Here is a 17,140-nt window from a genome sequence, read left to right as displayed (position 1 = left end):
CAACCCAGGGCAACAAGCAAAGATGCTGCTCTGCGTTGCATCAAGTGAAGAGAGCAGAATTGTGTCATTCCTACAATCAAGTGGTGTAGTTCTGATTCCTCCCAGTAAATGGTGCACTTATGACAGCCGTCCACCAATGCAGGTACCCTTGTGCCACAATGCAAAGTTGTCTGTGTTGTGGTTGGAATTGCTTTTGTGCAGTAAGGCAGTTTTGTCCATGTATGTGGGCTGCGGAATGCAACACACATGAAAAAAGGAAGAAACAAGGAGAAATAAAAATATTTCTCTTTGTTACATCAGCCTCAGGGAGGCTCTAGTTTTTGGAGCAAATCCATGTCTACAAGTCTTTGTAGGTATAGATCTTCATCACAATCCATGGTTGGCTGTATGGGATAGCCAATGCACCACACATGGAAGTCCTTCTTGATGAAAAGTAATGCAAGGCAGTGTGCTGTGCTGCACTACTTTTGATTACAAGCCAACACAAATCACCATTTATACTGCTTTATAAATACTAACTTGAATTTTGCAATGGGTCATAGTTAAAAAAGTAATGCAAACTTGATGCACAATCTTTGTAAATCTGGGTCTTGGTCTCACTACCTTTCGTTCCCCACTGAAAATCATAGTCATAAGGATTTTACTTCTGCATTCACAGGCCTTTGGCCACTGGAGGATAGATGGATGTCAAGTGGCATCTGCTCTCTTCCATGGCAATTCCATAAAATCTGAGCAATGTAAAATGGAATTTCTCCTAGAAGAAACATAGACTGCAATGTGTCCAGTTTTGCCATTGGGTCCTATATCCAAATTTAAAACCAGCAGCACCTAGGAATAAGACCACACTTGAAAATGCAATTTAGAACATGGGAGGGATGAAAGGAATACTCTCCAAATGATCTGTATTATTGATTGAGGTTTACCTACTTAGGAAATGGCCACACATGAAAAGATAGAAAAGATGCATTGGAACACTGATATCCCCCCGAGACTGAAACACCTTATGTAAAGTAGTACATAAAAACTCCCTTTATTGAATAAAACCTGGAGAATTCGGCACACAATAGTTATAATTGGCTTTACACTCCTTAATAGTCAGGTAGAGCTGCACTAAGCTCCTTTTTTCTAGATGGAGGTTGCAGGAGTGCTTTTGGTGATTTCTCTGTTCCTTAACCAAGGCGTATTTGCTCTAGAGCTGAGGGCAGCTGGTTATGCTCACATCACGAAAATTGACTGGCATGCACCCTTTAGTCCCTTGGCACAACAAAGCTTTAATTTACATTTTAGTGAAAGTAACCCAAGCCTCCTCAGCAATGTAAGGATATCTTAAAATATGGACAATATTTTTCATGGAGAAACTCATTAGCAACTTAGGGGGACGGAGGAACTTCACTTCATTACCTCTTCACCTGTCCTTTGAAGTATGATGGGGTTCCCTGTTGAAGCATCAGTGCTTATTTTACTACTAAGATGGATGAATTTGGACCTTTTCCCATAGAGAAAGAGGTGATGTTAGATACTATGGCATGTGTTGCTGGGGGCCAAAAGGACAATAATAAGAATACTGGTTGGTCCCTGTAGTGTTGATTAACAGTCTTTGTGGAAACAATATTGGTGTTAATTAGAAGGCAGATCTCATTTGCTACTGTTACTTTTGTTGGGTTATATGCATGTTTAGCTTGTTCTTTTCCCTGTAATTTTGAAAAATCATCAGAATACATTTGACGAAAGAAAGCTATGCACAATCGGGTATTTGTTTACATCACCTGATAGGGCTGTTGGCATTATCCTGGTCTCTGGCAGACACAGCTCCAACATACGAGCCAGGGCTTGCACCTTCATGAATCTCCATCACATATTCAGGCGCTATGAAGAAAGGAGGCTCATCTGCATCATCCACGCTTATCTTGACGATTGCGGTGTCTTCAAATGGAAAACGTTCATCGACATATTTGTTTACGGCTTTCACTCGGATGCTGTATCTCCTCTTGCTCTCATAGTTTACAGCCTGAGCATATACAAGTGAAGAAACAGAACCAGTATTAGCATTTCCCATCAACCAGGTGTTCTATATGTAGATGCTTCATTTTAGAAGAAACTGAGGCATTGCAACAAAGCACAACAGCATGATGATGTTGAGGGAGTCCCATAAAACCCGCACAAAACATGAAGACTCATTCCAATAAACATTACAAGTTACGCTGATAAAGTACAGGAGGTCAGAATGCTGCTTTATGTAGATCTTAAAAATGACACAAATTGACTTCCTAAGGCACCAACCACATAGTTAAGATAAAGCTTGTGTGCTATATATCCTTTCATTCTATAGATAGCAAGCTGATTAAAATTAAATGAGAAACAGTTTCTAAAACCCAAAGACAGTCAACAGATGCTGGAATATCAAGGATTGATAAAAGTTGGCTTTGGTTGTTGGTTGAAGTGGGTGACTCCTATTCAAGCAACAGCCACAATCCCTGTTGTGGTGAACCACTAAAGTCATTAAATTAACCTGTGCTTAACATTCTGGTAGCTTGACATGTAAGCAGTCAGGCTTAACTTTGAAAAATAGAATAGATTTTAATAACTTATTTGCCACCAAAATAGTGAAAATCCAATCAGTAGAACTAGAGTTGTACATTTTTTTATAGTATTTAGTAAACTCTAGAGCCTAAAATGTCAAAGCCCCAACAACAGACATCTAGTTGAGAGAGATCGAGTCAAAGTGGGAAGAATATGGCTAACCTGATGGAATGTGTGTTTGATGCAAAGAGTGGTCAGCACTTACCTTCAGACTTAGAAGAAATTTTGAAGTAAAAGTTCTGAGAAAGTAAAGTTCAGTGGAGCAAGGCTGCAGACGATGTCCAAGGAAGGAGCGCCATCGTTGTGAGATGCTGGATGAAGTCACAATGAGGATTTCTATGTTCAGACTTAGGGCCTCATTATGAGGCTGAAGGTCTTAAGACCACCAGCCTCATGGTGGCGGTCGGACCTCCGCACTGCAGGTGGCCTGACAGACACATTGCGACCCTGGCAGTTGGACCGTCATCATCACCAGGAACAAGGTTCCAGATGGCGTGGCAGATATTGCTGCTCAACCACGGCAGCACTGATTTCAGCACTGCAGTGCTGGTCATGAGTCCTGTTTCTACCAGCCTTTTCATGGTGGGGACCCTGCTATGAAAAGGCTGGTGGAAACCCAGTGCTGGGGCGTCAAGGGGCCCTAGCACTGTTCACAACCTTATCATGGGCAATGTAGGGGTCCCGCATTCCAGCACCCTCAGAATGCACACTGTCTGCTACAGCAGACAGTTTTTATTCCGCGGTGCTGTGAGCACCCTATGTGCGAAGACATTGGCATTGGCTCCATGAGGAGCCAAGTTCAATGCTACCACATGGTTTCCACTGGGCTTACCAGTGGAAACCTCAGATTACACAGGTTTCAGCCAGTCAGCCCAGTGGAAACCTTGTAATGGGCCTTGTGGGGAGAACGCCAGCACTGCGGCGGTCTCCTCTCCACAGGACTGATGGGCTGACATTTGGCTAGCCAACCTCGTAATGAGGCCCTTAGTCTCTTTTTTTGGAATTCAGAAATCTCCAGTGGGACAAGGCAGGAGGCTGTAGCTGAAGGGAGTTATAGGAGGACATATACCCTTTTTCATAGGATTGCTGAACAGGATTTGCTATTGTGGAGAAGAACGTAGCAGGAGCTACTGCCAAGTTAGGCCCACTGGCAATTCACCTTGGGTGGATAGACAAGCTGGTTTGTTCTGGTCTTCCCTCAGTTTTCAGAGCAGTGTTTAGCCAGAAATGTTCCTAGTCCCAGGTTTTTACCTTTGGCTATGTGGGCACCATTAACAGCACAACTAAGGGTCCAAGACTTGAGGGGCCCTTTTGGGGGTTCAGACCTTACCAAGGTGTGGGTTCAAGATGATAGGAGCCTGTTATGTCCCTGTGGCTCTGAGCAGGAGGCCAACAAACTATCCCTTGAAGTCACTCTGGTAGTCCTGGGTTCAGGTGAAAAAGCATGGCTCATGTTGCATGTCAGGCCTCCGAGGGCTCACAACCGGCTCCAGCAGCAAAGCAGTCCTTGAGTTGCAGTAATGTAGTCTAGTGGAGTGCACAGCAGGCCACAGCAGAAGTAGTCCTCAGAGAGTCCTTCCCCAGGTCCTGAAGGTGAACTGAAGAGTGGGTCTGTGGATCCCCTTTCATACAAGGTGTCTTCTTTGAAGTGGTAGAACTTTCTAGAGAATTCCCATTGAAGTGCCTGAATTTTCCTGACTCCCTTCCTGTGGCTTCAAGCTGGCTCTATGAACAATGTAGAGGTGACTAGTCCTTTGTGTGAAGGCAGGACACAGCCTATTTAGTTGTGGGTGGGGCTGTCTGAGAGGAATAAACAAGGTCCAACTTCCAACTACACCCAATCATGTGACCCACGAAAGGATGCAGGCACCAAATAGTTTAGAGCAGAAAAATGCCAACTTTCTAAAAGTAACATTTCAAAATTGTAAGTTAAAATCCAAACTTACCATTAAAGGGCATTTTTAATGACAATTGCTGAGACATCAAACATGATGTTCTTTCCTGTTCCCAATCAAATGTTAGCACTTATTGAATGTAATAAGGCAACCTAATATTATCCTGTGGGAGAGGTAGCCCCACAGTAGTGAAAGACAAATTAAAGAACTTTTCACTACCAGGACAGGTAAAATCTAAAAGTACATGTTGAACATTTTAGTTGCATCATGGCCTACGAGCTACTTATAGCCTACATTAGGGATGACATATGCAATAAAGTGGAGAGGCTTGGCAAGGTGGTTATATTGCCAAGTGGAACTGCAAATTTATAACTGCAGTTAGAGTGCAAAGACGGGCCTGAGACATGTTTAAGGGACTACTTAAGTGGGTGGCACAATAAGTGTTGCATGCCCACCAGTACCATTTAATGTACAGGCCCTGGGTTTCTGCTTTGCCACTCTACAAGGGACTTATAAGTAAGTTAAATATGCCAATCACTGTAGGCCAATTTTATGTTGTTTAGGGGAAGAGTACAAGCACTACAGCACTTGTTAGCAGTAGTGAAGTACACAGGTTCCTAAGGTTAACCAAATTGAATTCCAGCAAAAAGAAGAGGCAACAGCAAAATGTTTGGAGGAAGACCACCCCACAGAAGATGAATGTTCTAGCAGTGGCCTATTCACAAGCTGCATTTTGTTGTTTGTAAAGTAGTATAATATTGCATTTGTACTACTCATGTACATGCTACTTACAAACCTATATGTGGGGTCTTTTACCTCCACTTCTCCTATCTTTACTGACTGTAGATCTCCGCCTAGGTGGTAGAGAGGCCAGCATAATTTGATGTAGGTTTTTATTGTAAATGTTGCATGGACAAGAGAGGGTGACTTCAAAATGGGGAATGCCTACAAATTAATGGAAGGAGTTTAGGGAAATTTAAGGAGGCATTTAGGAAGGGACATGCTAATACGAAAACACCTGCACAATTGGGTAAGACAATTGCAATTCACAAACGAGCTTTACTTCTGATGTTACTGTAGCACTGAATGTGTCAAAACAGGTATTTTTGTGCTCTGGTTTTGCCTTGGCCGCTCACAGGTACTGCAACACACTATATACTTTGCATTAAAAAATTATATGCAATAATTATTTCCTTTATTATTTGAAATGTAATAATCTCAATGTAAAAATATAATAATATTTTTTTTATTTCATTTAGAAAACTACCTAAACCAACAATGAATTAAACACATGATTTTAACTAAATTGAGTAAATAAAAATGTTAGTGACAGACAGATTTTTTTCTATTATTGTTTATAAGGTATTATTTATAAATGAAATTATCATATTTAAATACACATTTGTTTGATGAGTTAAAAGTGCTGCAACATATAATTGTACGAGTTCTAAGATAATAATACAAATTTTAAATACATTTTTGTATATATTGCACAATAAAATATTTTTAATTTTTATATGAATACCAAACTTTAATACTTTTCCCTATACCTTCCTGTAAGGAAGTCTCCCTTGACTACATTACATGTTAAAAATTAGAAGTAGGAGCTATTGAAGGATGCTCCACTTCTTAATCTTAGAGGCAGGATTTGTACATTTACACCTAGGTGCAACTCTACTTTCAGAAATGGTGAAAAGCAAAACTGTGCAGATCCACAGAGGGGTAGTAGTAAGTGTACAGGTGGGTAAATATGCACATGTACATTTACCTTGGTAAATAATGCCCAAAAATGTCCATGTTGCACTAGAGTTAGCTATACAAAAGACCCTCAACACGTCACCTGAAACACTAAGAACCTCATGGTTGATAACACTAACAAACTTACTGCTGATAATAAGGTACCAAAACACTCTGGACAATATCAACAACTACTACTGCATTTATTGAAAAGATTAATATATAGTTTAGTAATATTGTGTTCTGTCATCAATAATATTGGGAGATGTGATGATGTTTTAATTTCCTCTAGGGCCAATATTTCACTACTTTAACAAAGTGTAGCCCTAACAAAATTTACTTAAATAGTGCTGCTTGACAAAGATGAATGTGTTGCACTTGCATCATGCTGTTCTTTAGAAACAATAGTAAAATTGACTGTGTTTTATTGTAAATGTATGAACTTACTGCTATTTGTTTTTAAGTATCCTCTATATTGATGTCTCTGATATTCAAATAAAGAATGTTGATGATGATGATAGGAAAAATAGTCATGAAATACTTAATAACAAGGAGAAACGTATAGATTGTAGTAGCACAGATTGTGTTGAATGGTATACTTTTGGTACTAAAAGCGACATTTTTCAACTTTAACAGATATGTAATAAACAAGAACCTATATTGATGTGGAACGGTAGCAGAACCCACTGATTGTGTAAATCACCTTAATGAAGTCATTAAAACTCCTGGACTGACTATGTAATCCAGCTAAACAGAATTATCTTAATTCTATGCCTAGGAACATCTGCTTTGTAGAATGTACCTTTAACTACATAAAATACGAAAATAAATAATAAAATAAATATAATACATAGTATGGCACTGTGGCACTAGAAGAACTGTGAAACAATGAATGAGAAACAGGAGCCAGTATCATTGAGGAAAATGAATTGATCAAATGAAAATCAAAGTTTATCATCTGCACAAAAAAGATGGGACATACCCAAATGCACTGCACATCAGGAAAGTAGTAATGTTGTTGTTCATTAAATTACATGTTGGTCAATATTACAATCTTCATTAGCCGCTGGAACAGGGTTCCCATCTTCAAAGTAACTTTGAAGATGAAGGTGAAACATCTTGGCACACTATGATTAAAGCATTGGGAAGTACTTTTAAACATAACATAATTATAAATCAGCATTTGCCCCATGAGCCCTCCTATTTAGTCAGTATGAGAGATTAATCAAAATTCTTATTAAAAGTATCTCTTGAACAAAGCCTATTTTGTTGAGTCGTTGTATTTGTGACACGTACTGAAAATTTTAACTTGGCTTTATTTATTTTCTACAATTCAGCAGTGGTCATGACAATCTATTTTCTAGACACAAACGGACACACTTTTAGGAGCATTATTGTTTGATTTTCACTATTTTGTTAATTTAAAAAAAGTGATCAAAGAGGACTGCTACTTGACCGGTCAGGAGAAAGCAATTCAAAAACATCAGTACAAAGTTGGGAATCTCTGGTTTAGGTATATGATTAAGTGGTCTATGTATAAAAGTACTAGAAAGTCCAGGAGATGGACAAGTGGACATCGAAGGCGCAAGTGAGTGCTCCAGTGAAGGGAGAAAAGAAATGCTAATGTCAGATGGTCCTTAGAAATGTACAAAGGTATTGGTATATTTAAAGGGCTAAGTAAAAGATAGTCACAATACTTTAAAGAATGGCTTAGTGATTAAGGGCCATATGTACGAAAGCTTTTTCCCATAGACACAGAATGGGTAAAATCCTTTCGTACATCTGGCCCTAAAACATTTGAATCTCAAAGAGGACTCCCTAAAGAAACTGGATCAACCCAGTTTCGGCATCAGAATATAATTCTTCTTTACCTGAGAATGTGGTTTTTCACCAATGCGACTGAAAAGGGGAGTATAGAGTATTTTATATTAATTGTGAAATACACAAGGTGGCATTTGTTTGTCATTGAGACTTATCCATGAAATATTTTTTTTTCACTGATTCTAAACACTCTCAACATTGCACATACATACATGGAGTATCCATGTGTTTATATGTTTAAGGATACAACAAAAATTATAAAGTATTTTAGAAACAAGGTGGACACAGTAACCACATCACTGTGTGGCTGGTTTGAATTCAAGTGTTGAAATACCAGAGGAATAGATTGCTTGCATCTGACAGGGCATGGTTAAGAAATCACATGTTCATGGGCATAAGGCTTCAATAAATCATAACCTCTGGCACGGTTCTGGACAGTTTTCAATTTACATTTTGTTTCACAATGCAGTTACAAGGAAAAACCTGACAGATGCCAATCAGCCTTGGTCCCCACCACTAAAGGGTCAGTTTACAGTGAACTGCCAGGCCATATTACAAGCAACCATGCAAAAGTTTCAACCTTATTGAGCCTCATCAGTGAGATGCAATTTGAGTTCCATTGTCACTTAGAGTGCCTCATTATAAAAAAGCACAATAGATGAAATTCATAAATAAATTATAACCTCTGATGTTTCTTCTTGCAGCATTCTATTTTACTTACTCCTTCTTTACAGTGGGTTCTACACAACATAGAAACCCCTATTGGTCCCACTCCAAAAATGGCAGTTCAACCAGAACTCACAGTTAATCTCTTCTTTGAACAGTAGTATTGAAGGTAAAAAAATAGTTGAAATAGTTTTTTATGCCTTAAAAAACTATTTATTAAAGTGTATTCCCAGTCCACCCAAGGACAGTAAAAAGAAGTGTCCCAGAGGGAGACGTTGGCCCTCACCCACATGGTTAAGAGGCACTTCTGTAATGTACGGACTTTGGTCCAAAGAAAGGGTATGTGAGCTGGCTTTTCATGGTTCCAGCAAGTGGAATATTCAAATGAATGGCTACACTAAGTGTTGGGGGGGCTGAAGTGTGCACCTGATGGGATAGAAGTGAGAATTAAGTGTTCCATAGTTTCTAGTGAGATATATAGTATGTCACCCAGGATTTGCAGGGTGCTGTGGATTTTCTAGCTTTGGGTATCAGTGTAGAGTGTACCCAGATGACACAGAACAGGTTTGAGTGTTTACCAGTTTTGTCAGAAAATTTGGGGACTGCATTTTTTAAACCTGGTTACCTTTAGAGGTTACTCAGTTTTGGACATGAGGACCTCATTCACAGCTAACATCCCAATTTTGACCTCATTTATTCCCGTAAATAGATTAACTACAAAAATGTATGTTGTGCTATATGAATGGGGAAGTATGTGGTGTATTCAAAGGAAATACACCTTTAGAAAACTGATATATGCTATCCCATGCAGTATAAATCATAATTAGATAATACAAAAGGTTTCTAGCTTCAATTAACAAAGGGTGACTATTCTTAATTTTCCACTCTTGGCAGAACCGATATATACAGAGATATGCCTCCTTGGCAGTCAGTGGCAATCTTCCTAATCTTCTGATTTCAATAATGACAGATTGGTATGATCATTGTATCTGAGTTAATGGAAGAGCAGTCATGCTGAGGCATTTTCCATTCATAGAGTCTATTTGTTACTGATCTGTCATGAAGCAATCAGTATGCCAATCCATTTGTGCTCTTCCTAATTATATGTTTGAAATAGTTTAAGTGATGCAGGTATACTGAAAACTAATTGGTCTGATGGTAATGCTCCGACCATTGTGCTTGAGCTTCTGGTATCTTTAGTGGAGTTGGTTATTTGCAAATTTTTCCAGATGATAGCCTAAATTATATTCCTGCTGTATTTAGTGTGCTTTTGTTGAACCATTTTTAGGAATCACCACTTATCATGTTGTGCATCTGCTTAGTTCTCAAGGTATCCATGCAAGGCTCTCAATTGAACCCCTAGCTTTAGCTGTTGTTAAACCATAATGGGTATCATAATTGCCAACCTGGGGCTCAGGAAGCAATGAATTTGGGCAATGCCCAGATCCTTTCATACACATGTTTGGTTCTGGTCATGAAAGAGAATGCCTGAGGCCCATTTTGTTTAGCTTGTGACTCTCACAGAATAATGGAGGCAAATTCAACAAATGCAGTTAAGGCCATTTTGGAGGTAGTGAAAGTGGGGGACATTCATGCTGTAAAAGAGTGATGAGCTTCAATGGCCCCAACTCAGAGTTACTGTTACTGCCAAGACAGATGTCCACTAACTCATGTTCACTTGGTAGAGGTCGAATCCAGTTTGTCTGTGCATGCCTGTCTTCTATGTGAAAAACTGGAAAACCATCAGTGAGATATGTATATTTAGCCATGTACATGGTACACTGAAATGTGTGAAAAGCGATGCAGGACATGTAGGGTTTAGGTGTTTCTATGTTCTCTAGAACACAAATTAAGTGTGTGTTATTTTTTATTTCTCACATAGAGACACACTGTTACATGTTTGCTATAAAGTACGGTAGGCACTTTCTCTTACTGATGGGTTGGTATTGAGAAAGATTTTGGTGTTAAACAGAGAAGAGGCAGTGCACAGGCAGTCATTCATGATGCCAGGTAGCATATATGTTTCTGTGTAAGGTCTTACAAGTACTAAATATTTGCTAGATATCAAGCTCCTACTTTATCATATGCATCAAGTGACCCACTTGTCTGACACACACATTTGCAAAAAAGTAAAACCAAGCATGTGATTTGCTAAGCCATCTTCATGGGTCCACAAAACAGTGATCGGTGAGCATGGCCTATTTTTATCAACAGATCTCTGTACTGAAAATGAATGTTTGACATTGTTCAGCATTCTGTCCATCACTCGTTCTTTTTTTTTGCATTTGTTGCCCTTAGTGAGAATGGTATTCCCAGACATGGGTCCCTTGCTCCCCCCATGCCACTGGAGTAAAATTAGCCTGGATGATGAAGAGTAATATTCTGAAACCGGTCCCATGATACTTGCTTCCAGTCCAGGGGGACCTGGTTTGGTAGTTTGAGCTGTACTGTTCTCATGGGGAACAGGGTCAAGACTGATTTGCTTTCAGCTGGGACCAAACTGGAATGGCATGGGTAACAAAAAAGCAAAGGATTCAGGACCAGATCTCTGTATGGGGGTGAATGTTTGACATTGTTCAGCATATCATCCATCACTTGTTCTTTTTGTATTTTTAGATCTGGGAAAGCCAACCTCTGCTGTTCGAAACACAAATCTTTAAGTCAGACCCCTTATTAATCCATTGAGTGAGTACTCATGAGCCATTAGCTAAAGAAATTGTCAATGCTCTCTTGCATCATATCGCAGAACTATTTGAGTCCCACCATTATGCTTCTGGGTGTTTTGATGTGTCCTTTCTTCTTTCATTTTACATGTCTAATGCACACTCATTCGTCACACTTTCTGTCACATTAATGTATTTTTCTCTTACATTCTTTGCAAACAAAAGCAATCATTTTGTGATTTTATTCTCAGACAGATACACGGGTTCATTTTATGGCTAGACAAGTTCATTGATATGGCAGTCAAATACCAGTTCCTTTAATGTATTTAGCTGTCAGATATTTGCTATGATGCAGCCCAACTGGCAGCTCTCCTTCTGCTGGTACTGGGTTGCATCTGGAAGGGTCACAGCGGCCATACTGCCACCTTGCCATTTTCATCTGAGTCTACAAGAGAAGAGGCTGATTTCAGAGCAGGATGGGCTGCCACAGGCCAGCAAAGGTCTCTTGGCCTCATTATGGTCATGGCCTCCTTCAGCACAGGGCTGGTTTGAACATTTGCACCAGGGCTGGATTTAAATTTCAGGGCACCTGTGAGAAAGTCACTCTTTTTGTGTGGTCAATATATTCTTTGTGGACTAATGCTGCTGTACTTTTCAGTCTGTGCACTGGGATGCTGCTAAACAGACCTCAGTGCATGTCTTTTGACCCATAAAACATATTGAAATTGGCTAAAACCAAAGCGCACATTTAACTTTCCTACAAGACCTTCGTATATTGTGTGTAAAGTACACTCTTGGCAAGGGAAGTTCAATGTCACCTACTGTTAGAAATGGGGTCTTTGGTTGGCAGTTAGGTTACCCCCTGTCCAAGCAAGGACCCTCACTCTAGTCTGGGTAAGTCACACACAATCCAAATTATCTTGTGCCCACCCTCTGGTAGCTTGGCACTGAGCAGTCAGGCTTAACTTAGAAGGCAATGTGTAAAGTATTTGTGCAATAAATCGTACAATAACACAATATAGCACCAAAAAAATACACCACACAGTGTTTCAAAAAATATATAATATTTATCTGAATAAATGCCAGTCAAAACGATTAAAGTTGAAATAACCAAATGTAGGGATGTTACTGAAAGTGATATAAAGTGTCTTTAGAGTTCAAAGATTACTGTAAAAGCAATAAAAAGTGTCTTAAGTTCTCCTAGAAACAACAAGTGTCTCATGCAGGGCAAAGTACCTGGTTCGCGTTGAAACATCCTCACAAGGGACCGCAGAGGAGGCGATGTGTGGAAAAAGGTGAGTGTGTGTCGGTTTCGCCCCTTCGCACATGAGTTCCGTCGTTATTTTCCACGTGGGGGAAGACGTGGAGTCGATTTCCGGCGCGCGGACTTGGATCCTCTTCGGGTTGCGGGATTTTCAGACGCCCCAGCGACGATGAGTGGAATCCTGGCCTTGTGGAGCGAAGTCCCAGCAGCTGCGTCGATTCCGGTAAGCGATGCATGGAATTTTCTTCCGCACAGCAGACGCTGTGTCGATTCCGTCAGACGGCGTCGTTCTGAGTCGGCTTGCGTCGATCCAGTAGAGCTGTGCATTGAAGTTCCGGTCGTGTCGCTGGCGATGCGTCGATCTTCTGTTGCGAAGTCGGGCTGCGTCGTTCCGGACTCGGTGTGTGGTGAAATTTTCACCGCAAGCAGGCTCTGCGTCGTCCTTGGCAGGCAGTGCACCAAATTTTCGCAGCACGGGGATTTCAGTTGCAGGAGAGTAGTCTTTTTGTCCTGAGACTTTAGGGAACAGGAGGCAAGCTCTATCCAAGCCCTTGGAGAGCACTTCTGCAGCAAAGCAAGAGAGCAGCAAGACAGCAGGGCAACAGCAAGGCAGCAGTCCTCTTCAGAAAGCAGTCATACCCAAATGTGCCTTTGAAGTGGGGGAGACTTCAAAGAGTGGCTTAGAAGTGCACCAGGTCTCCTTTCAGTTCAATCCTGTCTGCCAGGGTCCCAGTAGGTGGTGTGGCAGTCCTTTGTGTGACAGCAGGTCCTCCACCCTCCCAGCCCAGAAAGATCCATTCAAAATGCAGATGTATGCAAGTGAGGCTGAGTGTCCTGTGTTTGGGGTGTGTCTGAGTGAATGCACAAGGAGCTGTCAACTAAACCCAGCCAGACGTGGATTGTAAGGCACAGAAAGATATAAGTGCAGTGAAATGCTCACTTTCTAAAAGTGGAATTTCTAAAATAGTAATCTTAAATCCAACTTCACCAGTCAGCAGGATTTTGTATTACCATTCCGGCCATACTAAATATGACCTTCCTACTCCTTTCAGATCAGTAGCTACCACGCAAAACAATGTATGAGGGTAGCCCCAATGTTAGCCTATGAAGTGAGCAGGCCTCACAGTAGTGTAAAAACGAATTTAGGAGTTTTACACTACCAGGACATGTACACTACACAGGTACATGTCCTGCCTTTTACCCACACAGCACCCTGCCCTAGGGGTTACGTAGGGCACACCTTAGGGGTGACTTATATGTAGAAAAAGGGGAGTTTTAGGCTTGGCAAGTACTTTTAAATGCCAAGTCGAATTGGCAGTGAAACTGCACACACAGGCCTTGCAATGGCAGGCCTGAGACAAGGTTAAGGGGCTACTTCAGTGGGTGGCACAACCAGTGCTGCAGGCCCATTAGTAGCATTTAATGTACAGGCCCTGGGCACATATAGTGCACACTACTAGGGACTTATAAGAAAATTAAATAGTCCAATTGGGTATCATCCAATGTTACCATGTTTAAAGGGAGAGAGCATATGCACTTTAGCACTGGTTAGCAGTGGTAAATTATGCAGAGTCTAAAAACCAGCAAAAACAGTGTCCAAAAAGTGGAGGGAGGCATGCAAGAAGTTAGGGATGACCAACCTAAGGCTGTCAGGTCGAACACCTACGAACTCCAGCACTACTGTGGCATCCACCACTATGACAAGACAAACATCACTCCAGGCCTACCACTGTAGTCTGGTTGCTTCAGTTTTAAAATTGCAACAGCCCTGTCAAAATAAACTGTTTTTACAGAAGAAAACCTCCTTTTTAAACGTTAATGTTACCCCTATATAGGCCTTGTAGCTCACAATGCACAGTTCCTGGTATTTAAAAGTAGGGCATTTTGAAATTTAAAGTGAACATGTCCTTACAGTGACTAGCACATAAAAACTATTTCACTGTAGGCAGGCCGACTGGCCAATAGAAAAACACTGGGAGGCAAAACTAAATATTAACTCTGCTATTTCAAAGTAGTGACCGGCTAGAAAAGTAATTCCAGAACTGTTTTTAATATTTATTATAACCCCAACTCTATGGTTAAGTTGGATTTGTAATACATATTAAGGAAAATTGACTTTTGGAATGTTCTTTTTCCTGCTTGAAGGTCCTGGAGGCTAATTTGCATTAAACCTTAACTGTCACCCAGATGGTGAATGGCCCTGATAAGGTGTGAAAACTGCTCACAGAGCAGGAAGCCTGGCTGGGTGAAGGGAGATGTTTTATTTCTGTAGCAGGAAGACCTATTGGGCAGTGGCTAGCAAAATAATTAACGTCAAATGGGTCTCCTCTGCCACAATCAGATGTAAGATGGCACCTCTCAGGTTGCTTCTGTTGTCCTAAATCTCTCAGACAGACGCCAAACCCAGTGGGAGGAAAGCTGCTCTGAGAACTGGTTAGTACTGACGAAGGAGGAGCAGACTCCATATTAAACTGCCTCTGAATAGGTACACAGGCTTTGTACAAGGATAGATTGCAGATCTTTTTTACTAGAATATGTCAGTCGTCTGCTGCTGGTGTGGGTGATTCAGCACTATTAGCAAGAGATAGAGCATAAGAATCCTATCTCAGGTGTCAGAGATTCTGATGTCTGCCACCTGTATGAAGACTCTCAAGCCCAACAATGTAGAAAGAGGGTCTGAGATATACTGCATTAGTAAGAAGGGCAATGTTCTTTGATGGAATGGGAAATGTTGGTCCTTTCAATGGAGTTTGGAACTCTAAGACGTATGCTCATGGTTGTGATATAAGAAAAGCTGCTACTTAAAATGTATATGAGTACATAAAAAATGCCATTGCTTACTGTCCTTGGTTTAAATAACTAGTGCTGTGTGCAAGGACATAGCTCTTTCTTAGTTCACCAAAAAGGGCTATGCTACTTGAAAACAGATATATCAGAAGATGCAGCAAGATCCCTCTGTGGTTTCAGATTAATTCTACAGATGCCACACATATTGAAGCTTGTGTGCTGCCCCCTAAATAGGTAAGAGACCTGTTCCAGCTGTCTTCAATGGTTATTAGCGACATGTTGTTTATTGTAAGCTTTCAAAAATAAATAAACTAAGCAACGTGACATGCTGCATAAATCTGGTTTCATGGATGTAAGTTACTTTTGATGGGTTATTAATTTGAGATAGATACTCATATCAGCTTAATGAACACAAATGATTTGGTCACAACACAGTTCCAACAGCAACTTTGCTCAACCTCTGGTAGCCATGATATAAGCAGTATGCAATTGTCTGGGGAAATGTGTGCTTAGTTCAAGTTAGAGTTAAGAGTACTGCAAAGTACAATTTACCAAACTAATTAGGAAATAAATGTCATAAAATGGTTACAACTAGATAAAGAAAAGTAGAGATATAGATGTTTACAGTTAAAAGGCAACATGGTCAAACAATGGAGATCTAAAATCCACCTTCAGTCCATATGCACTAGTGAAAAACAACCACTAAAAGCTGCTGTTGTGCCGCAAGAAAAGTTACTAGCATACTGTTTTGTCTCATTGAGACCAGGAGATCAGGGGCAGAATCAATAAACTATACCACTGCTAAATTCTAATTATTCCAATCTTCCTGGTGATCTTCTGGGAGACATTTCCAAGTATGTGAAAGATCTCTATGCCTCTGCTTCCTCTACAATTAAAAACCCCAAATTCTTATTGATGCTGTGAAAGTAACTCCTGATCTCTCCTACAGCTGTGGGTCTGAATGACAATCTTCTAGGCACCAGGTCACTGTCCAGCCAGGGCTCCCCAGGATCCAGTACCGAGTGGCTAGCTACATTATCTTTGGAGCATGGACCTTTAATTCCTTTTCATCCTCGCAGCAGCAGCAATAGTCTAACCACGAGACCCTTGAAGAGCAGTTTGAGTACCAGATGCCAGCATGAGTCAGGAGTGTTTCAGTCTTTTTTCTACAGAAGTATGCAGTATCTGCATTTTTTCCAGATGTGTTTTACCTTAATGCAGGAGCCAGTTACTGGAACATCCCAAACATCCAATTGTGACTCCTTTTCCTTAGAATTCTTACATCCTTTCCTGCACTTCATTACCTAGTTTACTGTAAACTTTCCCAAAATCCCTCAACCTAGATGGCCTTGGACAACTCCTAACTGCAGCTGCCTCATCCATCCTTCTAGACTAGGGGTGTTATTACAACTTTGGAGGAGGTGTTAAACCGTCCCAAAAGTGACGGTAAAGTGACGGATATACCACCAGCCGTATTACAAGTCCATTATATCCAATGGAACTCGTAATACGGCTGGTGGTATATCTGTCACTTTACCGTCACTTTTGGGACGGTTTACCACCTCCTCCAAAGTTGTAATAACCCCTAGGTGTTTTCCCTACTTGTAGGTGCAGAAGGAAAAAGTCTAGGTTGGTTCTGAGAATCAATCATTTCAGATCCTAGCAGCCCCATTTACCATTTCTATGTCAATGGAAGAGCTGCTACAGCTGTCTGTTGTGCTGCCAAC

The 17,140-nt window shown here is 40.7% G+C and overlaps 1 protein-coding gene across 2 annotated transcripts in view; it reads right to left on the bottom strand.

The window, feature by feature from the left end:
• The window catches only part of LOC138282394 (cadherin-7-like), a 1,442,915-nt gene that overhangs the window by 679,338 nt on the left and 746,437 nt on the right, over window positions 1-17,140 (bottom strand). For both annotated transcript variants that reach the window (XM_069219909.1, XM_069219908.1), the window contains exon 7: window positions 1,767-2,008. In XM_069219909.1, the coding sequence (XP_069076010.1) occupies window positions 1,767-2,008 (242 nt within the window). The remainder of the gene's footprint in view (window positions 1-1,766; window positions 2,009-17,140) is intronic.

This window comes from Pleurodeles waltl, chromosome 2_2 (assembly GCF_031143425.1).
Source record: "Pleurodeles waltl isolate 20211129_DDA chromosome 2_2, aPleWal1.hap1.20221129, whole genome shotgun sequence".
NCBI lineage: Eukaryota > Metazoa > Chordata > Amphibia > Caudata > Salamandridae > Pleurodeles > Pleurodeles waltl.
This window is presented reverse-complemented; position numbering and strand designations above follow the sequence as displayed.